The following is a 23,833-nucleotide window of genomic DNA, read 5'->3' as shown; positions in this document are numbered from 1 at the left end:
TCACCCTATTACAGACCTGAGTTAAAATAAAAATCACTAGCGACTGCCCATCTCTCTGCTCTGTGTTTACAGGAGCAGGTGGAGGCTGCCAGGAAGGGGCTGGACCAGGCAAAGGAGGAGGGCCTGAAGCTGCAAGCAGGCTCCTCCGACAACGACGACGAGGACTTCTCATCACAGCCAATAGAGGAGCCCTCCACTCCCGGGTCGGGCCGCCGCCCACGCAAACACAAAGAGAAAGGCGCCCCCTCCACCAGGACCAGCGGCAGGCTCCGAGGGACCACGGCCTCCCCAGAGCCCGACACCCCAACCCCCACCCCCAGAGAAGTGCCTGAAAGACTCCGCTCTGCTCTGAGAGGACGAGGGGGGACCAAAGACACCACCACCCCGGCTCACATAGAGCACCCAAGAGTCCACACCACCTCATCAAGGCTCCAGGAATCTGCCAAACCTGCAGCGACAACCACGGCCTCTCCTCGAGACTCCAGTCTCATATCCGGGGCGGCAGCGCCACTTCTCCGGACCCAGTCCCACTCCAGTTCAGTGCCTTCCACTGCCACCAGTCCTCCAGCTGGGAAACCACTGACACAACCAGGGGAGTCGGACACTGAGTCACCCAGGAGGGAGCAGGGAGAGTGTGTCTCCTCGGATTCCATGTGTCCGGTGGACCACCAGTCATACTCTGCCCAGGCCAGGGATTATGACAGCAGGGACCAGAAGTCCCTGTCTCCCCCCGTGGTGTGCTCTCTCTCCCGGTCGCCACGCAAGCGTCAGTCAGCCGACGGGGAGGTCCTGCTAGGCCTCCCCGAACATTCTCCATCGGCCAAGGTCCTGCGGAAGCTCCCTGGTCGCCTGGTGACAGTGGTGGAGGACAAGGAGCCCAGGAAGAGGAGGAGAGGCAGCGGAACGGGAGGAGGCTCATCAGAGGAGACGGAGCACGCAGAGTCGGGCCGAGGCTCAGATGTGCCAAGCGGAGACGCTACATCCCAGGCCCCTGACAAAACCAACCAGTCCCCCAAAGAGAAAGATAAAGGGACGGCCTCAAAATACTCCTCAAAGATCACCAACCTCCCAGAGGACCTTTTAAGACACACCCATCCTGCCAGAAACTACCCTCCTTACTCCCCACCCCACCACTCCCCTGACATGCCGGTGCTGAGGAACCTGCCGGTGCGGCGGCGGCTTGAGAGTGAGTCTCGCGTGGCGGCCCAGTTAGGAGAGCAGGGTCTGGGCCGAGGGAGAGGAGGGAACTACCACAGGAAAATGGACACTCAGCCAGGAAATGAAGGCACCGCGTCCTCGGGCACTAATGTTGCTAACTCGACCCCGCCGTTGAAACGAAAGAGGGGCCGACCCCCCAAGACTCCCCTCAGGGTGGTGGAACCCCAGCCAGAGCATCTATCCCCTCCCCACTCTAACTTACCAAGTGAGGAGGGGAGCCCCCCCTTCTCCGCAAAACGCAAGAGAGGTCGTCCCCGCAAAAACTTTGGGTGCAAAAATGCAGTGGGTGCAGGAAAGATCTCAAACGCCCCCACTGCCAGCACCACCAGCCAAGCTAGTTCCCTGTCTGACACTGCTGCTGCAGACACAGAGCCACTAGCCCAGTCTGCCCCCACTAAGCCTCAAACTGTGGCCACCTCTGCTGTCTGCACCAGCCAAGCCTCTCCGTCTACCAAAGCTGAGGACTCCACCGCAACATTAAAAGCAGACACTAAGACTGAGTTCCCTACCACAACCCCAACTGCTATCCTTGCGACAAGCCCAGCTCAAGTCCTTACCATAACTGCTATTCCTGCGCCAAGCCGAACTCAAGTTCCCACCTCAATTCAAATCTCTGTCTCCACCTCAAACTCAACCTCTGTTCCTGCCTCAAGCTCACCCACAGTTTCCACCCCAAGCTCACACACAGTATCCACATCGAGGATGACCTTTGGTCATGCCTCAAGGTCAACCTCTGGTCCCATCCGAATTCCAACCGCAGTCCTCACTTCAACACTGGCCCAATTCCTCACTTCAAGACCTAGAGTCACCACTTCACCGCCAGTCTCCACTTCTCCATCAATCTCCACAACAACTGCCACACAAATCTTCACCCCTACCCCCAACAAGATTTCCACTCCTCCCCTTGCCCAAATCACTATCCCTACTCCAGCTCTAGCCCAAATCCCAAAAATTGCCACATCAGCCTCTACTCCAACCAGCACCCCCACACCAACATTCACACATGTGAAACCAACCCTTACTCCGGTCCCTACCACAGTTGTCACAACTAATCTACCAACACTTAGTAAACCCACCACAACCTCAATCGCAAATCTAACCACAATTTCCACACCAGCCCCACCCAGAATTGTCACCACCGTTACACCAGCCCCAACCACAGACGCCGCAGCAGCAACAGCTCCTGCCACAACCTCCATACCAACTGCTACCAAAATCACCACCACAACCCCCACACCAGGCCCTACGCCAACCATCACGTCAACTGCTACACCAGACCCTACCACAACGGTCACAAATGTCAAACCAACCCACACACCAGTCCCTACCATGATCAACACAACCTCTGTTCCAATTCCCAACACTATCCCCACAGCAGCACCAACCAGAATTGTCACCACCGTTACAGCAGCTCCTGCCACAACCTCCATAACAACTTCTACCAAAATCACCCCCACATCAACCATCACATCAACTTCTACACCAGATCCTACCACAACTGTCAAACCAACCCACACACCAGTCCCTACCATGATCAACACAACCTCTGTTCCAATTCTCAACACCATCCCCACAGCAACCACAACCAGAACTGTCACCACTGTTACTGCAGCCACTACCACAACACCAAACCCCACCCCTTCCCAAGTACCCATCACCACCAAAATCCACACCCAGATATCCACTCCAAGTTCAACACAAGTACCCCCCCGAGCCCAAATTCCTGTTACGTCCAGCATCTCCACTGCTGTGGCTGTCACCGAGAACCAGGCTTTGGAGCCTGCTCCAGTGGAGACTGCCCATAACAGAGACTCCGAGAAGATAACAGACATGGAGGTAGAAGAGGATGGAGAAGAGGAGATTAGTGACTCTCAACCGAAAAAGAGGAAAGTTGAGAATTCTGAAGCCAAAGACACTGTCCCAGAGGCCCCAGTTGCTCCTCGGACAGAAGAAGCTGATAAACAGAAGGTAGAGGAGAGCGTCGGCGATGACAGAGCCACCAGCAAGAAGAGGCCTCTCAGTCGCCCGAGCAGTCAAGAGTCTGTGCGCTCCTCCTCTCCTTCCTCGGTGTGTTCCACATCCACTCCCACACGGTCAGCCCAACACAAGAAGGGTGCAGAGAAGAGGGCACCTGCCAAGAAGATGCGAGGGGAGGTTTCCTCTGACCCAGAGAAGGGGGAGGGAAAGGCAGAGAAAGGTTTCACCAATGCTACTCAGAGGAAGCAGTCCAGGTCCTCCTCTTCAGAGTCTGACACCTCTGAAACCAGGAAGGAGCGCCTCCTCACCCGCTCAGCCCAGAGCCGACAGGAGACCAAGGGGGATGGAAGACCCGCCAGGAGCTCTGAACGTGTGGGCAGGAATGTGTCCAACAACACCGGTACTGATGAGTCTGGCAGCCAGACATCCTCTGTGAGAGTCACCCGGAAGTCTTCTGTTCCTCAGCCCACCCCAGAGAGAAAACCCCAGTCCAACAGTGTGCCCTCTAGCCAGCCAGAGGTCCTAGGGAAGAGGTGTTCAGCCCTGAACGCTGCAGCCAAACTCCTTGCCATGCGAGGCAGGATCGACACCCCTGGCAGCAGGAAAGACCCTGCGGCTAAGACCAGTGGGCAGAATGCCACTTCTCCTGCTTCCTCTGACAAGAACCAGAAGTCCAAATCTAAAAGTGCACCTGCCACTCCGCCAACCAACTGCAACAACAAAGTAGGAAGCAGCAAGACAACCCCAACCCAGTCAAGCCGCACCGCTGCACGTTCCACCCGCCAGTGCCCTGGTCCCCTCGTCCCGGCCTTGGAGACGAACAGCAAGAGGGGGAGCAAAAAGGACGAGAAGGAAAAGAAGAAGCCCTCCGAGGGAAAGGAGGAGGGTGAGCGGGAGACGCGCTTGTCCAGGGGCCACAGTGCATGCAGCAGCATGAGTAGCGATGGTGGTGGAGGCAGCAGCAGGAGCCAGAGCAGCAGCAGTAGCCTCAGCTCCCAGAGCACCGGGCCCAGGCGCAACCACTCACGAGCACCCTCCTCCGGCAGTGAACGTGAACGCAGCACCGAGAGGGGCAGGAGGCGCAGCAACATGAAGGAAGGAGAGGGCCGTGGGAGGGAGACCCGGAAGGAAAGAAAGGAGAGGCACGCCCAGAAGCGGGAGAGGCTTTCCCAGGAAGGGAACGCCGGCTCGGGAGAGGGCACCCCGGACAGGGTGCTGCGCAGCGTGGCGGCTATGGCAGCGGCTCAGGCCCGCACACCAGCCGCTAACACCCGCTCCTCCTCCGCCCAACACAACAAGACATGATGGGAGGACTAGAGATGAGGAGTGAGGGATTCTGACTGGAAGCATAGAGGGGTAGGTTGTAACAGAGGAGAAATGACCTCTAAAGTTGCTGCTTTGTCTACACTGACAGACCAGAGCAGAACAATGAGTGTTGTGCAGGTCAGTGACCTCTCTCCCTCTTGGGCCCCTCTCCCCCCCAACCCACATTAAAGCTGGTCTCCTCTCCAGTTCAGCCATCATCAACTGGGGGAAAGGCTCAGGGATGCCAGACTGTGTGCAAAGAGAAAGGTGGCACCATGGTAGTGCCATTCCAGAGGTGAGGTGTTGCTAGTCCTGAAGGTGTCACTTCATGCTGACAGTGACTTGACTGCGGGGACTTTGTTGCGAGTGAGTAAATTGTTAGTTCACACTATGTACTGTAAAACATTTAAAAAGACTGGAATACTAAGAGATGTATGTGTCCGAGAGAGGTTTAAATTGTGCCCTATGTACAGAGTTTATTCGCTGCCAGGGTTATTGATTCAAAATAAGCTTGTGAGTGACAGTTATATCGTAAGATGAAGGTTTTAGACAGTTGGGTTCTGGACATATTGTCAACTGTTCTGTTTCCAGTCAGTTGATAAGTGATGGATATTTTATGGTTTCTTCCAGGGAAATGGGAAGAGAGCAGATCTGTAAATGTGATCTTTGCTGCACTATGCTGGAGTTGGTCTTTGCTTGGGCCTCCCTATCTTGTGATTTTCTGCCCACCTTTTTAAATCCAGCCTGCATTTTTTTATTTGCACATCAGACATGTTGTCCTCAGCATAATTTGAGTGCATCGTTGTGTAGTATTTTTATTACATCAATTTCAATCAAAATACTACTATGTTCCTGGTACCTCACACAATGCATCTTTCAAGCTCTAAATATGTCTGTCTTTCTTGAGCTTCTGCATCTTGAAGATAGTACTTATTTTGCTTACTGGCAATGCAGAAACAGGAGCAGAACTTTGATTTAATTCTCCTCACCTTTCCAAAGTCAGTCAGACATTATGGTCAACGTCATGAAGTTGATCTAAAAGGGGATTGAATCCATGTGAATAAAATGAGTGCCTATTAGGCCGAGCAGGTGGACGGAGATCCCAGTTTGCCTTGTCAAGTACCTGACGTTGGGGTGTCGTCATTAGTACAAAAAAATATTTAAAAAATCCACCTTCTGTAAATCACAAGGAAAGCACCCTATGCATCAGTGCTATCAAATTCTATATCATTTTTTACTATTGTCATTTCTTCATTGCACCTCTTTCATGTAAGTACTTGGACAAAACATGTGAATAAAACACTGGTACAGTTCCAGGTGGCTCTATATATTGTCAATTTACTTTGAGGACTTACATTTGGAAAAGCTATTTTTGGGCAGGGTGCTGTTTTGAGTGAATGGGTGGGTGGAATATGGTAATGGTCTTATTTTGTTATCTTGATGTCTTTCATTTGTTACATTCCTCTGTTCCCTTGTAATTCCACATCGTTTTACTTGAAAGATTAATAGACGAGTTGAATAAAAAGACCAAAAATGTATTTGGTGTTTGGATGTCTTACTGACTAATTTATGGAAAACAGCATCTGCTAAATGACTAAAGTGGAAATGTGTTTGTGCACGGTGCTTGTATTATACATCTCATTAGGTGTCATGCAGGATTTTTTGTAAGATTAATATTGCTGGTTGGAATGTAGGCATATGGGGCAAATGTATACCGAACAAAAATATAAATGCAACCTGCAAAGATTTTTCTGAGTTACGTAAGGAAATCAGTCAATTGAAATATATTCATTAGGCCCCAATTTATGGATTTCACATCATGGCTGTGCCTCGGAGGGCAAAGGCATACTCACTTGGCAGCCAGGCCCAGCCAATCAGAATGAGTTTTTTCCCCACAAGGGCTTTATTACAGACAGAAGTACCCACACACAATCCTGCAGGTGAAGAAGCCGGATGTGGAGGTCCTGGGCTGGTCTGTGGTTGTGAGGTCAGTTGGACGTACTGCCAAATTATCTAAAACAACGGAGGCAGTTTAGGGTAGGGAAATTTACTTTGAATTATCTGGTGGACATTCCTGCAGTCAGCATGCCAATTGCACGCTCCCTCAACTTGAGACATCGTGTTGTGACAAAACTAAATTTTAGTGGCCTTTTATTGGCCTCGGCACAAGGTGCACCTTAAATTGAACATGCTGTTTAATTAGCTTATTGAAATGCACACCTGTCAGGTGGATGAATTATCTTGGCAAAGGAGGGATGTAAACAAATTGTGCACAATTTGAGAAGCTTTTTGTGCTTATGGAACATTTCTGGGATTTTTTATTTTAGCACATGGGACCAACACTTTATATGTTGAGTTTATTTTTGTTCAGTGTACCATAAATCTTTGCCCGTCAGGGATTTGCTTATGTATCCATGTCTTTAGTACATCAATCTGATGGCTATTGAGAACATATACAGTACTAGAAAATGTTACATTTTAAATGCGTAAGATGTCCCTCCTACGATATTTCTGAGGACTGTTTCCCTCAGAGAATATGCAGCAGTAGCAGAAAAAAAGGCACGGAGACAAACCATACTCTGCTAACTTTAATCTGGGCAACAGTTAAACCCATTTCATTTTTTTAATTAAAATTGCTGAATGTTTGATACAAAATTCAACAGCCACATAATATACAGTAACAATGTACTTCACTGCTCTCCTCACTCATCCCGTTTCTCCCTTCGCCAAATACTGTACAATTATTTAGCTCCTCTTGTCACTTCATAGGGAGGAGCTAGTGGGCACAGAGAATTAAGGCTAGGGTAAAGTACCATGGCTGATCTCTTTACGGTTTGAAAAACAAATCTGATATAAAATGGTTAGTTCTTGAAGCAGAAGAGCATTGAATAATTACAGAACAGATTCCATCCCTTCTTTAAAATAAGGTAGTGTGCTACTATACTCTGATCTCAGACAGAGCCCTTAGATGTCTGCAAACACAAGAAAATGTTAATTAGGGGAAAAAAAGCACCATAACTATAAGGGTTCCGATTACTGTGGCAAGACTAAACATAGCAGCTTCCATAATATTAAAATTATAAATAAATACTGAAGTGAATAGGACATGCTTAGACCACATTCTCCTAATGGGAGAGACATTTCAAGTGCCAATTCTTTATAAAAGAGTCACATGGAACTCATTTCAGACACCTTTCAAATTTGATAACTGCACATCTTAATTACTCACCAAATAATAAATTGGCGATATACAATTATATTATTCTAGATCTGCATTTAAAAACAAGAAGCCATAAGCGCTTAAAGTTTTTTTTCCCCGCTTTGTACTAATACAATAAGAAGCACTTTAGTTTTCCTGAGCAAATCTGATCAGCACCTTGTCAGTGTCGGTTCAAATACTGCATTCTTCCTTGGGGACACGTATGGGTCCAACAAGTTGAGTAAGTAACGGAGTTGTCCACACATTTTCATTTAGGGTGCCATTGAAGAAAAGGGCACCACAGAGAGCCCAAAAAAAACTTCAGCATTGCCTTTTGCTGAAAGTGGGGCAGTTAACGTATGAGCATGAGAGACAATGGCTGTTTGTGCATGTGTGCCTCCTGTGCCAGGGTATTGATAGTTAAGAGGTCAGTGATATAATAAGACAGGACTTCTCTTCAAGGTCCCAGGGCAGAAGTGGGTTAGAGGAAGATGACACTGCAAGGAAGAATTTCAAAAAAGTACAAAATAAGTTGATTGAATACATTGACCTAATCAATAAATGGTTCATAGTTTTGTATTTTTCAGTAAATTAATGTTGAAATATGGCTATTTTTGCTAACTACGAGAGAACTCACATCAGGATCTCAGGAGAAGCTGATAGCCAATGAGATTGCTAAAATGAGGAGGAGAATGGCACAGCATAACGCAATCCATATCTTCTTCTGTAGAGGAAGAGAGCGATAGAAAGGTAGTATCAATGTTCATTAGCTAACCTGTCCAATAATTGGCACAACCTTAAAATTAATTCCTACCTTGCGTGCTTTGTTTTGGTAGGTGGCAGCCTTCGCAGTGTTTACCACTGCCTTTTCCACATAGTTAGTTGAATTGATGATGTTGGCTTCAATGCGGTTGACCATCTCCCCCTGCATAACAGTTTGTCAATTCAGCAAACACTTAACTAAAAGGTATTTTGCCAACCAACTTTCTCAGTCTCCAAAGCCCATTTCTCCTTCCTCCCCAAAGTGTGTGTACTGGTGTGGGAAATATAATTTGAAAAATGGATTCTGCCCATGCTTGCACCAATCCAAAGCTTTTAAACCTTTGACAGGGAGTTAACAAGTGCACACTTGGGTAAGAAAGGTAATAGGGCTCCAGTTTGTCCTCCTGGGGTGTGACAGTCTTACCTGAGCCTCCACCTCCATGGCCAGGTACCGGAACATGTCATGCAGGTCCTTAATGCTCCTTTCCAGTTTAAGGATCTCGTCATGCCGGGACTCAATCTCATTCAGTGCCTGCTTAGTGGCTTTAGCGTCGATCAGGATCTACAGGAAGGAGAGAGTAAATGTTACAATCAGGTTCTTTAGAGCCTGACAAAATGTCTGAGAAATGACGACAAGTGTCTATTTAACTGCTCATAAAACTTAACACATCTAGTCAAGAGAACATCAACTACGCTTGAACTGAAAAATAGACACACTAAAGCAAGGGTGGCCAAAGGTTCCATCTATGGGGTTCTCTTTCACAACTATGGTGACTATACAGATTTCTAAGAATGTCCCCAGACACAGGCATTGCAATGAGTGCTTACCAAATCCAAACCTGTAGTCCAATGCAAGCAAACAAGAGTGTCTTAAAACAAATGTCATTTTACTCCCAAGTGCCTTCAGAAAGTATTCAACCCCCTTGACCTTTTCCACATTGTGTTGTTACGACGTTGGATTGATCGGTCATTTTTTTGTCAAAGATTTACACAAAACTCTGTTCAGTGGAAGAAGAATTCATTTGAAAAAGTAATGAAACAATATATCTTGAGTAGATGAATATTCAACCCGAGTGTTAGAATCACCTTTGGCAGCAATTACAGCTGTGTCTTTTTGGGTTAGTCTCTAAAAGTTTTGCACACCTGGACCGTACAATATTAGCCGTTAAAAAAAAATGTTTTTAATTATTAAGCTCTGTGAAGTTGGTTGTTGATCATTGCCAGACAGCCATTTTCAAGTCTTGCCATATATTTTCAAGCCAATTTAAGTTAAAGTTAACTAGGCCACTCAGGAACATTGAATGCAGTCTTGGTAAGCAACTCGAGTCCAGTGTATGTATAGTTGGCCTTCTGTTTTAGGTTATTGTCCTGCTGAAAGGTGTATTTGTCCCCCAGTCTCTGTTGGAAAGTAGACAATCAGGTTGTCCACTAGGATTTTGCCTGTGCTTAGCTCTATTCATTTTATTTTTATCCTGAAAACCTAGTCCTTATCGATGACAATTACACCTCGAACATCATGCAGCCACCACCATGCATGAAAATATGAATAGTGGTAGACCGTATTGTGTTGGATTTGCCCCTAGCAAATGTATAAAAGACAAAAGCTTTGTTTTGTTTCTTTGCCACATTTTTTGCAATATTACTTAAGTTCTTTATTGCAAACAGAATTAATGTTTTTTAATATTTGTATTCTGTATAGGATTCCTTCTTTTCACTGTCATTTAGGTTAATATTGTAGAGTAACTACAATGTTGTGGATCCATACTCAAGTTCTCCTAAAAAAAAAAAAATCACTGTTGGCCCCATGGTGAAATCCCTAAGCGGTTTGCTTCCTCTCTAGCAACTAAGTTAGGAAGGATGCCTGTATATTTGTAGTGTCTGGGTGTATTAATACACTATTAGTGATGTGCAGGTCGCTAACGATTCGTTCTTTTTGAACTACTCTTCACTGACTCAAGTCATGATTCGTTTTTCTGAGTGATTTGTTCATTTTAGTTGGATGTTTGACCTAACTTACTATTGCGAGTCCAACAGCAGGATTAATACACGCTCCTCCGGCTCAGCAGCTCCAGAGACATGCGCCGACCACCAACTGTCTGTCATAAGCACGCAGGTAAATACTTCCCTACCAAGCAAAAGAGCAGTAACTACACATTGTCAAAAATTAGTTAAGACATTTTTGATACATGCTTTATCAGGTGGACAAATATCCTGCCTCCACTGTGTTGAGAAAATGGGGCTCTTTTCTGCAGTAACTGTAAAAAGTAGCAGTACAACCAGGGACAAAAAGCAGTAACTGGAAAAAGTGGCAGTGAAACCAGGGACAAAAAGCAGTAACTGGAAAAAGTGGCAGTGAAACCGGGACAAAAAGCAGTAACTGGAAAAAGTTTACTGAGCTTTGGGCTGCAGCTTCTATGGTTTACCTTTGTATTATTGATTGATACTTGTATCAGCAAAAAAACAAACTATATGAAACTAACAGCCGCATACAAATAAATCTATGAACAAGTTTGTGCAATAAAAAAACAATGGAAACCAGTGTATTCCAGTGGGTATACAAAGCAAGAAGGCAGTAACTGCCATCTAGGGTCAGAGGTCAATATGAATAAAAATGTCATGTTAAGACAACAGATCTGACTACAACTCATTTGGCTGGACAATTAAACTATAAAGCCATTTTTTCTGAGTTCCACTCTATGATCAGTTACTGCTCTTTTACTTGTGTTGGATTCTAACTTCTAACATTTACATTTACATTTAAGTCATTTAGCAGACGCTCTTATCCAGAGCGACTTACAAACACATCCTTAACATCCTTATTCATGTTACCATATTATAACTGAGTGTATGGAAATCTACTGAGTGAGAAAGGGTAGTGCAGAAAGATTACATTCTGTCAGAACATGTTATTGTTAAATCTCAGTGTGTCTTGTTAAAAGTTCATTTGTGGAATTTTTTTCCTTATTAATGTGTTTGAGCCAATCAGTTGTGTTAAGGTAGGGGTGGTATACAGAAGATAGCCCTATTTGGTAAAAGACCCAGTCCATATTATGGCAAGAACAGCTCAAATAAGCAAAGAGAAATGACAGTGTCAGTCAATCCGGAAAAGTTCAAGAACTTTTAAAGTTTCTTCAAGTGCAGTCGCAAAAATCATCAAGCGCTATGATGAAACTGGTTCTCATGAGGACCGCCACAGGAAAGGAAGACCCAGAGTTACATCTGCTGCAGAGGATAAGTTCATTAGAGTTTACCAGCCTCAGAAATTGCAGCCCAAATAAATGCTTCACGGAGTTAAAGTAACAGACACATCTCAACTTTTCAGAGGACACTGAGTGAAATCAGGCTTTCATGGTTGAATTGCTGCAAAGAAACCACTACAAAAAGGACACCAATAAAAAGAAACACGAGCAATGGACATCAGACCGGTGGAAATCTGTTTTTGAGATTTTTGGTTCCAACTGCCGTGTCTTTGTGAGACGCAGAGTAGGTGAACAGATGATCTCTGCATGTGTGGTTCTCACCATGAAGGAGGAGGTGTGATGGTGCTTTGCTGGTGACACTATCTGTGATTTATTTAGAATTCAAGGCACACTTAACCAGCATGGTTATCACAGCATTCTGCAGCAATACACCATCCCATCCGGTTTGCACGTGGGACTATCATTTGTTATTCAACAGGACAACAGGCTGTGTAAGGGCTATTTGACCAAAGAGTGATAGAGTGCTGCATCAGATGAGCTGGCCTCCACAATCACCCGACCTTAACCCAATTGAGATGGTTTGGGATGAGTTGGAGCGCAGAGTGAAGGAAAAGCAGCCAACAAGTGCTTAGCATGTGGGAACTCCTTCAAGAATGTTGGAAAAGCATTCCTCATGAAGCTGGTTGAGAGAATGCCAAGAGTGTGCAAAGCTGTCATCAAGGCAAAGGGTGGCTACTTTGAAGAATCTAAAATATATTTTGATTCATTTAACACTTTTTTGGTTACTACATGATTCCATGTGTTATTTTATAGTTTTGATGTCTTCCCTATTATTATACAATGTAGAAAATAGTAAAAATAAAAACCCTTGAATGAGTAGGTGTCCAAACTTTTGACTGGTACTGTATGTGCTTGTGTAAACACATCTTTGTCTTTTCAGCTGTTTCACTCAGTGGATGAATAAACTTGGTTTGGGCTTTGACTTGTCCGTTAGTTTGTCAGGACCTAACACTTGGTAGGGCAGAATAGATCATGAGCATAGGGAAGAAAAATACATGTTTAGAACTGATAACATGGTGCAAGAATGATCGCAATTAATTGATGATTGAATATTACGATGGACACAGCTTTGTAGAACCAAAACATACATAGCCTTTGCTCAACAACCTCGACCTCAAGAATGAATAGTTTGGGAGGGGGGGCTGCAGTTTGCGAACGACATTGTGCTCATCTCCATCACGGACGGCGGTCAAGCAATGCATTCTGCCAAGAGTCGTTCAATCTCATCCGGTTACAGCCACAACTAGACCTCGTTACAAACGTATCAATGCATCTTATTTGTATGCCTAGCAATCAAACAAATGTAGGCTACATTGTTTAAAGCACACGTTTACAAGTCTGTCACAAATGACAGCTCCAATAAGCTCCCCATGGTGAACGAGAAGGTTGTAAGACTCTTTCGAGTTTTCAGTTCCATTGTTTGCCAGTAGGGGGTTCTGCATGCTCTGGGCATTACTGACTCAAATGAACATAATCAGTCTAAAGATTTGTTGTTTTGACTGAACGAGTTGAAAATATCTGAGTCAGTAAAAACAGCCAAACTTCTCATCACTATCCAAAGCGTAATTAATAACTTCACCATTCTCAAAGGGTTATTCAGTGTCTGAGTGACCTTACAGATAATTGTATGTGTAGGGTACAGAGATGGGCAAGTCATTCAAAAGTCCATGCAACTTACAATGTGACTTGTTAAGCACATTTTCACATTAAATTATTTAAGCTTGCCATAACAAAGGGGCTGAATACTTATTGACTTAAGATGTTAAGACGTTTCAGTTTTAAAAAATATATAATTTGTAAACATTTCTAATAATAAAATTCCACTGGCATTATGGGGAATTGTGTGTATAATCAGTGATACAAAATCTCAATTCAATCAATTTTAAATTCAAGCTGTAACATGTGGAAAAACACAAAGAGGGTTGAATACTTTCTGAAGGCACTGTATATGCATTTGTCTTTGTCCCAAACACTAAAGAGCTTAACTAGACAATGCCATTTCTATGTTTTTTGGTCATTCTGCTATATCAGAAAAACACAGAGCCTGAAAAGTCATAGTTAACAGAAAATTACCCAACAAAAAAAGGAAGAGAATAATGTTGTGGGATTGCCAGCAGGTGGTTTCATCGTGAATCATGAATTGTGGTTCATTTAAGTCAGTCAGTCATACTCACATTCTGTGTGAAAACATCAGTCTGTCCACTTTCAAGCATACCGTCCAACTCCTCATCTGTAACATTGGTGCCCGCTGGAGGGATATAACAACAATTGATGCTTTTGGGTATATTTCATTTTCACATGAAATCACCTTTGTAAATGAACTTCTACATTGTAGTCTTGAATTCAGAAGACAAAAATCCATGGTGTTGAAATCACTTTCTGATCAGCAGTATGATAACAGTAACAGATGACATCCAGCCTTACTTATTCTGAGCTGCCTTTGTATCCTCTCCACGTTGCGATCTCTGTAGGAAGCCTGGATGGTGTTACAGTGGTCCATCAACTCCACAAACTCTCGAGACAAGACACCATGCTAGAGAAAGAGAGAGATGGAAGTGTTAAATTAATGTCAGCCTACAGTATATTGGATTACAATCAAGACTTTATTAATTATATAGAAGCCTCACTTGTGCTCTCTGCATCCTTAGGTTTATGGGAACGTATTTCCCATCATCATCCCCTTTTTTGGGTTCAATGGCTGTAAAAATAAATAACAATCGGTTGGATATTTCTGTATTCAGGTTTATCCACTGGGGCCACCGAATCACCTGTGATCATTAGTCAATATCTCACCATATAATTTCAGTTTAGAATACTCACTGTTCAGTTTCTTCTGGATCTGCATTGCCATTGTTTTGATCTCTTCCCGAAGGGTTTGGAGTTCCCTTTTCATACCTGAACAACAAAGAAACGTTACAACCTCACCTTTTATTTACTGTCAACAGGCAGAGTAACAAATCCCTCAGCCTGTAGGGTACCTGCTTCTATAAACCAATGAGGAGATGGGAGAGGCAGGACTTTCAGCGTGATCTGCGTCAGAAATAGAAAGTACTTCTAATTTTAGCCCTTGGCAACGCAGACGCTCGTTGGCGCGCGCGAGCAGTGTGGGTGAAATAATTGAATAACATAGATTTCTAAATTTATTTTGCGACGCTCACGCACGCGACGTGTCCGGTCTGGTCAGCATGTCGGCTGGAAAGACTGCAAACTAACTGCGTTTCATTTTACTTGTTCATTTCTTTACATTTCTTTGTGTATCCATACAAATGATGCTGAATCATGATCTCGACTGGCTGAGAAAATCTGCCTGTCTGTATTGCAACAATGTTGCAAATGTCAGAGATAATGTCTTGATGCTTTTTACAGTGGAGATCAAGTTTCTAAATTGCATGACTGAGCCGATGAGACACTGGATCTGTAAAAGTAATAGTAGTGTGATGCTAGGTAATGACAAATGATGGCACTTTTTATGAATGTTGTTTAGTATATCATGGGCAGGATAGACTAACAATGGGAAATTCAAACCCCCTGTTGTATAAAATGTTTTAACTGATAATAATTTGGTTTATGATTTATGAAGTTATTAAAAACGTGGCATTCTGTTACTAAATCGACCAAAAAAATCTGTAACAATGACTGCAACTGAATTAGCCACAGTGAGAATTCATAGTATTTTATTTTATTTAACTAGGCAAATCAGTTACGAACAATTTCTTATTTTACAATGACGGACTACCCCGGCCAAACCCTCCCCTAACCTGGGTCAATTGTGCGCCACCCTATGGGACTCCCAATCACGGCCAGTTGTGATACAGCCCGGGATCGAACCAGGGTCTGTAGTGACATCTCTAGCTCTGAAATGCAGTGCCTTAGATCGCTGCGCCATTCGGTAGGGTTGTTCCATGTCATATCATCAAGCCATGACACCCACCATCTCAGATTGTTCTGATATCATTTCTGTAGTTAGAAAACAGATAAGATTAGCATTCCTGCAACAATATTTTATTGAAATATAATTTGAGCTCTGAAAAATTAAGCTAATTGATAGCACTGAAATTGGCTATTTTAATTTATAGGATTCATATAATATTAAATAAATACAGTAGTACCTAACATCTGATTTGGACCAAACTTTTTTCTAAAAGTAGCTAGGTTTCTATCCAATTGGCGACAGATTGTCATGCGAATATTCTAAAATCAGCATAAATAAAATATGCGCATTTCCCCACCAATGGTGCGTTTCCACCAAACGGACTTGTTGCGGATAAAAATCTGTATGTGATGACATAGCGCACACAAAATGTCAATTTTCAATTAAGTTTTCATGTACCGAATAAAAATCTAAAGTTCAATGTGTTTCCATCACATTTTCAATTCTACCGATAGTTGTGTCACAAAAAGCAAATGTGCCTACACCGGTCTTGCCGCGTGCGCTCTAGCCAGCTCGCAGATACAGTGCGGGTAGGTTAGTCTACATGAGATTATTTTTGTCAAAACGGCAGTCAAGCATCAAATCACCATGTCACCAGAATAAGACCCTTGAAATCTATTGGAAAAGAGCATCAAGCTAATCACAGTGCACTTTCACCACTCTGTGAATTTCATCATTTATTTCACCTGTAGCCTAATAAATTGCATGCTTTCCCAGGTCATAGTGGGTGAACTATGCACCATATCATCTCGTGACTCCAATTTTACTTCAATAGGATGGTTATAATATCAATATTTGCGCATAAAATGGTGTTTCTGCCATTTTTCGCATAATTCATTTTACAAATATAAAAATATCCATTTGTCGAACAGACAAATAACCTGTTGCCATTTATAAAATTGCACCGAAACTTCCTGTTTCCATCACAGATCTACCTGTTACAAAACTTAACATCTGCACTGTTTTTTGAGTAAATGTGTTTTTGTTAAATTCCCAGTGGAAATTGTTCAAAGTAGTCCTTGTGCATTGAGTTGTATGGTTTGTTTAACTTTGCAATCAATGTTTTTTGTTTGGTATACACATTTAAAGTAAAAAAATCTGAGTCTCAGTGTCATTCTGTGGGTGGGGAGAATTTGTGGAACGTTCCAACAGGAATCTGTTCCAAAAACGTTGTAAAGTACAAGGTTGCCAACAAACAACGCATACAAAGTAGAATGATCTATTCACCTAGCTAATTAGCTGCCGAACAGGCATCAACCCACCACATAGATGATTCTTAATGTTTGTCCATAGGCTAACAGAGTGAAGACAGACATTTTTCGGGAAATAAACGTGTTGAGTGACAAACTTAATGAAATTGCCCACTCCCTACCCGGTATCTTATTCTGCCGCTATACAACTTTGTATGCGTTGTTGGCAACCTTGTTATTTACAAAGTTTTGAGAACAGATTCCTGTTGGAACGTTCCACAAATCATACCCACCCTCATTCTGTTACCGTGGAAATGCAATATTCTATGCATATCATATAATAACTCCTACATATATTACCACCATGCCATATATTTACATACAGCATATTATGTATATATTAGTGTGTTAGTGTTGCTCTACTGACCGTCCTCTGGCAGTGCCACACCCAACACTGTCTTCTGTTTGTTCTCAAGGTCAGAGACCACCTTTTTAAGCATCTCCATTACCCCTCGAATCTCTAGGACCTGATGAGAAGGGATAAACAGGCTGGTAAATGTAATAGAAGCTAAACTGTGAACTAGTTTTTTTGGGGCACTAAGAAAAGACCAGGAGACAAATTCCGCATCACCCTGTGTGTCACTGACGAGATGACTGTGTTCGCATAACATGTACATTTGGGCATACAGAAAAGCTACTGATTTTGACTTGGCATTATTTCAGCCAGATCACATTAGAATGATAGTTTATGTTGGCACAACAAACTGTTCCTGTGCTTGGCATCAACAAGCCAAGATAAAAGTACTGCAGAGTAGCATAACATTGAAACTGACATCAAGTCACCATAAAAATGCAAACAGATGTCTCAACTCCTGAATTAATTTGCATGATTTCACCTTCTTGAAAAAAGCATCATTCTCCTTCTCTTCCTTCACTGTAGAAATCCCCGGTTTGACCATAAGGGCCCTGCCCTCTTCATCCTCGTCTGACGCCTCTGCGGTCTGGTGTGTGAGGAAGAGAATAGGGAAAGAATGGACACATTCATCACGTCATTAATTAACAGGTAAATCCAACATGCAACCCATATTGAGTGCGGCATTGAACTTTGAATACACTTTTAGCCACTGGCCCATCCTTGGTTCTAGACTATCTTAATTATGCTAACTTAGCTAGATATCCGAGGTTTACAAAAAACTAGCTAGGTTCGCCAATTTAAATCAATGTAGCTAGCACTAATAGCTAACAGATAAAGAATACCCTATGGAATAGCTACACATTCTGCATTTGACCATGCATAAACGTCTATATTCATTGATATTGGTTAGTATAAGTTAGCTAGCCTGTTTTTCTTTTTACACTCACATTGCCAAGTTCCTTAGTTCGGTCCCGCATTTCCTCTCAGTCCAAATGCAATGTATTAACGAAGATACTATTACGATATCCTATATCAAGGTAAATATGTTTTATCAAATGAGCAATAAAACACACAAAAAAGTTTGTCATTCAACAAGTAAACTGCTACCACAGATATAAAACATATTTGCTGCTACTTCCTCTCCAGCTATTATTTCAGAGAAAAATAGGCACCATTAGAACACACGCCACCTATCGTACTGTAGTTTAATATAGGTAATTGACGGCGCATGCGTGGGCTTTTTTATACTTTCGAACAAGCCACTGCGTAATGTTGCCCTCTGCTGTAAACACGATCATATTTATAATTCATTTGCGCTTAATTTTAACCTATTTAATCCCATCAGTCACAATAGTGACCGAAAAAAACGTTCCCAGTTATAAGCCTCTAAAACGTTTACTGAATGATATATCGATGCATTTCTAGCGAATATTAAAATAATAAAGGGTCTCAATGAAATATGTGCAGTGCCACATGTTTGTAAATTTTGTACATTTTCACATGACCAGAGCTGTTTACTTCCTGGTTGCACCATGAGACGATGATGGCTGCATCAAAGCTCCCCCCAAAAAGGTTAGGTTATGTATGTTAACATAAAGATAGGACAAAGATTTTTGGTACACATCATCTTTAAGGTGTCTAGTATTCATATATGAATTTGCAATTACTCAACTTTGTTCAGTGTGGTCATAGAATGAGTAAACATGTTAACGGCAACAATAGTGACAGGCAGATACGTATAAATCAAATCAAATCAAATGTATTTATATAGCCCTTCGTACATCAGCTGATATCTCAAAGTGCTGTACAGAAACCCAGCCTAAAACCCCAAACAGCAAGCAATGCAGGTGTAGAAGCATGGTGGCTAGGAAAAACTCCCTAGAAAGGCCAAAACCAGGGAATAAACCTAGAGAGGAACCAGGCTATGTGGGGTGGCCAGTCCTCTTCTGGCTGTGCCGGGTGGAGATTATAACAGAACATGGCCAAGATGTTCAAATGTTCATAAATGACCAGCATGGTTGAATAATAATAAGGCAGAACAGTTGAAACTGGAGCAGCAGCATGGCCAGGTGGACTGGGGATAGCAAGGAGTCATCATGTCAGGTAGTCCTGGGGCATGGTCCTAGGGCTCCGGTCAGTTGAAACTGGAGCAGCAGCATGGCCAGGTGGACTGGGGACAGCAAGGAGTCATCATGTCAGGTAGTCCTGGGGCATGGTCCTAGGGCTCAGGTCCTCCGAGAGAGAGAAAGAAAGAGAGAAGGAGAGAATTAGAGAACGCACACTTAGATTCACACAGGACACCGAATAGGACAGGAGAAGTACTCCAGATATAACAAACTGACCCTAGCCCCCCGACACATAAACTACTGCAGCATAAATACTGGAGGCTGAGACAGGAGGGGTCAGGAGACACTGTGGCCCCATCCGAGGACACCCTCGGACAGGGCCAAACAGGAAGTCAGGCACGGCACAACCCAAGGGGGGGAGGGCGCCAACCCAGACAGGATGACCACAACAGTGAATCAACCCACTCAGGTGATGCACCCCCTCCAGGGACGGCATGAGAGAGCCCCAGTAAGCCAGTGACTCAGCCCATGTAATAGGGTTAGAGGCAGAGAATCACAGTGGAAAGAGGGGAACCGGCCAGGCAGAGACAGCAAGGGCGGTTCGTTGCTCCAGAGCCTTTCCGTTCACCTTCCCACTCCTGGGCCAGACTACACTCAATCATATGACCCACTGAAGAGATGAGTCTTCAGTAAAGACTTAAAGGTTGAGACAGAGTTTGCGTCTCTGACATGGGTAGGCAGACCGTTCCATAAAAATGGAGCTCTATAGGAGAAAGCCCTGCCTCCAGCTGTTTGCTTAGAAATTCTAGGGACAATTAGGAGGCCTGCGTCTTGTGACCGTAGCGTACATGTAGGTATGTACGGCAGGACCAAATCAGAGAGATAGGTAGGAGCAAGCCCATGTAATGCTTTGTAGGTTAGCAGTAAAACCTTGAAATCAGCCCTTGCTTTGACAGGAAGCCAGTGTAGAGAGGCTAGCACTGGAGTAATATGATCAAATTTTTTGGTTCTAGTCAGGATTCTAGCAGTCGTATTTAGCACTAACTGAAGTTTATTTAGTGCTTTATCCGGGTAGCCGGAAAGTAGAGCATTGCAGTAGTCTAACCTAGAAGTGACAAAAGCATGGATACATTTTTCTGCATCATTTTTGCAATGTTACGTAGATGGAAAAAAGCTGTCCTCGAAATGGTCTTGATATGTTCTTCAAAAGAGAGATCAGGGTCCAGAGTAACGCCGAGGTCCTTCACAGTTTTATTTGAGACGACTGTACAACCATTAAGATTAATTGTCAGATTCAACAGAAGATCTCTTTGTTTCTTGGGACCTAGAACAAGCATCTCTGTTTTGTCCGAGTTTAATAGTAGAAAGTTTGCAGCCATCCACTTCCTTATGTCTGAAACACATGCTTCTAGCGAGGGCAATTTTGGGGCTTCACCGTGTTTCATTGAAATGTACAGCTGTGTGTCATCCGCATAGCAGTGAAAGTTAACATTATGTTTTCGAATAACATCCCCAAGAGGTAAAATATATAGTGAAAAAAATAGTGGTCCTAAAACGGAACCTTGAGGAACACCGAAATTTACAGTTGATTTGTCAGAGGACAAACCATTCATAGAGACAAACTGATATCTTTCCGACAGATAAGATATAAACCAGGCCAGAACATGTCCATGTAGACCAATTTGGGTTTCCAATCTCTCCAAAAGAATGTGGTGATCGATGGTATCAAAAGCAGCACTAAGGTCTAGGAGCACGAGGACAGATGCAGAGCCTCGGTCCGATGCCATTAAAATGTCATTTACCACCTTCACAAGTGCCGTCTCAGTGCTATGATGGGGTCTAAAACCAGACTGAAGCATTTCGTATACATTGTTTGTCTTCAGGAAGGCAGTAAGTTGCTGCGAAACAGCCTTCTCTAAAATTTTTGAGAGGAATGGAAGATTCGATATAGGCCGATAGTTTTTTATATTTTCTGGGTCAAGGTTTGGCTTTTTCAAGAGAGGCTTTATTACTGCCACTTTTAGTGAAGTTGGTACACATCCGGTGGATAAAGAGCCGTTTATTATGTTCAACATAGGAGGGCCAAGCACAGGAAGCAGCTCTTTCAGTAGTTTAGTTGGAATAGGGTCCAGTATGCAGCTTGAAGGTTTAGAGGCCATGATTATTTTCATCATTGTGTCAAGAGATATAGTACTAAAACACTTGAGCATCTCTCTTGATCCTAGGTCCTGGCAGAGTTGTGCAGACTCAGGACAACTGAGGTTTGGAGGAATACGCAGGTTTAAAGAGGAGTCCGTAATTTGCTTTCTAATAATCATAATATTTTCCTCAAAGAAGTTCATGAATTTATCACTGCTAAAGTGAAAGTTATCCTCTCTTGGGGAATGCTGCTTTTTAGTATACACATATACAGTTCTTGTTCTACCTAACTTTCTGCTCTGTTCTTTCTTTTAGTTTTACTTTGAGTCAAATTCTGGATATGTTGCTCAGACAAGGCGTGCAACATTGCAGTTATCCCTCAGAGATTGTGATAGCGATGGGTCAGATATGGACTATGAGGGGGAGACAGGTAATTTGCCAGCCAGGCTGTTGAATGTATATGCTGAACCTATGCAAACTGATCATGACAGGAACAACGTTATCAGTGATTATGACCTACCCCTCACCACCCCACACTCTCCTCCCTGAGACTGGGTTGGGTCATGGACCCAGTGTCGTTCTTGGTGTTGCAGAGCAATCTCAGGTGCCTCAAGGTTGCAAGTTCCTTCATAACAACCTCTTCACTTCACTTGCACTCCTCGATGAAATGACAAAAATGTATTATTATTAATCCGTTATTTTACCAGGTAAGTTGACTGAGAACATGTTCTCATTTGCAGCAACGACCTGGGGAATAGTTACAGGGGAGAGGAGGGGGATTAATGAGCCAATTGTAAAGAGGATATGGGAGTTCTGGAATGATGAGGCAAAATCTTCTGTTTGATGTCCAATTCAAGCCACAGAAGGACTTCATGAAGTTACCTCAGGGAACCTCTGAGGTTCTGACCAAAGGATACAAGTTGCTGGTCCGTTAGAAAGACAATAACATTGTCACAGTGGCAACAAACATAGAGGAGAAATACAGTGAGACCTCTGTCAAGAGAGGAACAAGGAGCAATGTGCCTTTTGACAAAGTCCCACAACCAAAATGCATCAACTGATAAAATGATAAAATGGGTGGTGTTGAACTTCACAACCTACAGGTTTCAAGATACCATATCTCCATAAGGTCTAAGAAGTGGCGGTGGCCCATCTTTTCATGGTCTCTCAACAGTGCACTTGTAAACAGCCATTTATTTGACAGAGATGTTATGGGAGGGACCATCAACCTGCTCACCTTCTCATGGATAGTGGCACAGTCTCTTATGCAAAAGTTTGGCACGTAACCACTGAGCCACGGGAGGAGATCTCTACTGCTACTACTGTTGAAGATCAGGCAAGATATGACAAAGCTTCCCACTGGCCAATCATCATGGTGCACCGGTTCCATAGATGTTGTCATTGTGACAAATGCACTACCTATGCATGTGAGAAATACAAAGCGCCACTGCACATTGAGTGCTACAAGATATACCACAGACAGTAGAAAAGGAGATAAGAGCGAATGAAAAGGGGCTGAAAAATCCCTCAATAAAGGGTGAGGAGAAGCAGTTCAACAGACTTCTAGGAAGAAAAGAAAAGTTGACAAAAATGGAAGAAGACAATCAAAATGACTGAAATGTTTTTGGAAAAGAGGATCAATTGATTGAATTCACACTGTATGACAGTAGGTCTGACTGATCGAAGTTCAAAATAGTGATGCACAAACTAATCGTGCACTTGGTTCTGAAGCCTACCTCTAATGTATGTATGTATGTATGTGTATAATATATATATATATCTTTTTTTTGTAGGCTTCTACTTGAATGCATGTTCTACAGGCTACCTCGATCCTAAATGTTACCTTTGTTCAATGTGAATGAATGACACGACTGCTATACAGTTGTTAGTGAATGTTGCACTCAGATGTCACAATGACAATGTTACAATGAATATTGCACTAAAGTACAAGTTCAAATGTTACAATAAAGTTACAATATTGATGTTTCAATACGTTACAATAAAGGAACAATGTTGAAATACGTTGATGTTTTTTTTTTTGTCTTTGCTCTCAGTATTCATATCGGTGTTGTATAGGGGTTTTTGATATGTAAAATAGTCACACTAGAATGTGACGGGGCATTCTAGTGGCAATGCTGGGGACTGCCAGTGACAGAGTTTTAAATGTGTTAATAACTGGGCTGGGATATATAAGAATTTTCATGACTGCATAGGAGAAATATGTTAGTTCAGTATACATCACATTATCCCACCGGTCACAATTGTGACCGACCATAAAACACACTTTTTCACCTACTTTTCGATGAAAATGTAAAAAATAATATTGATTATTTCAAAGGCTTACTAAAATTTGTGATTAAATGGGTTAATT

At 43.2% G+C, this 23,833-nt stretch overlaps 2 protein-coding genes and 1 long non-coding RNA gene across 3 annotated transcripts in view; 2 read left to right on the top strand and 1 right to left on the bottom strand.

The window, feature by feature from the left end:
- LOC115143904 (uncharacterized) overlaps positions 1-6,038 on the top strand; it is a 29,728-nt gene extending 23,690 nt beyond the window's left edge. The window contains exon 24 of the mRNA XM_065002345.1: positions 73-6,038. Within this exon, the coding sequence (XP_064858417.1) occupies positions 73-4,500 (4,428 nt within the window). The 3' untranslated portion in view covers positions 4,501-6,038. The remainder of the gene's footprint in view (positions 1-72) is intronic.
- A 1,035-nt stretch (positions 6,039-7,073) lies between these two features.
- LOC115143905 (syntaxin-4-like) lies at positions 7,074-18,437 on the bottom strand. Its single transcript, XM_029684362.2, has 11 exons — positions 18,205-18,437; positions 17,739-17,843; positions 17,270-17,369; positions 14,542-14,616; positions 14,349-14,419; positions 14,146-14,254; positions 13,896-13,969; positions 8,886-9,023; positions 8,514-8,624; positions 8,337-8,423; positions 7,074-8,196 (listed from the first exon to the last, which is right to left on the bottom strand). Exons 1-10 carry the CDS (start codon positions 18,232-18,234, stop codon positions 8,346-8,348), a joined length of 891 nt encoding a protein of 296 aa, XP_029540222.1. The 5' UTR covers positions 18,235-18,437; the 3' UTR covers positions 7,074-8,196; positions 8,337-8,345.
- LOC135561195 (uncharacterized) lies at positions 17,759-23,483 on the top strand. The gene is made up of 2 exons (XR_010459276.1): positions 17,759-17,905; positions 21,549-23,483. It is a non-coding gene; the product is annotated as an uncharacterized LOC135561195 (long non-coding RNA).
- Positions 23,484-23,833: the final 350 nt, after the last annotated feature.

The sequence above is a fragment of the Oncorhynchus nerka genome, linkage group LG16 (assembly GCF_034236695.1).
Source record: "Oncorhynchus nerka isolate Pitt River linkage group LG16, Oner_Uvic_2.0, whole genome shotgun sequence".
Taxonomy (NCBI): Eukaryota; Metazoa; Chordata; class Actinopteri; order Salmoniformes; family Salmonidae; genus Oncorhynchus; species Oncorhynchus nerka.
The sequence above is the reverse complement of the archived record's forward strand: the minus strand, read 5'-3'. Positions and strand labels throughout refer to the sequence as shown.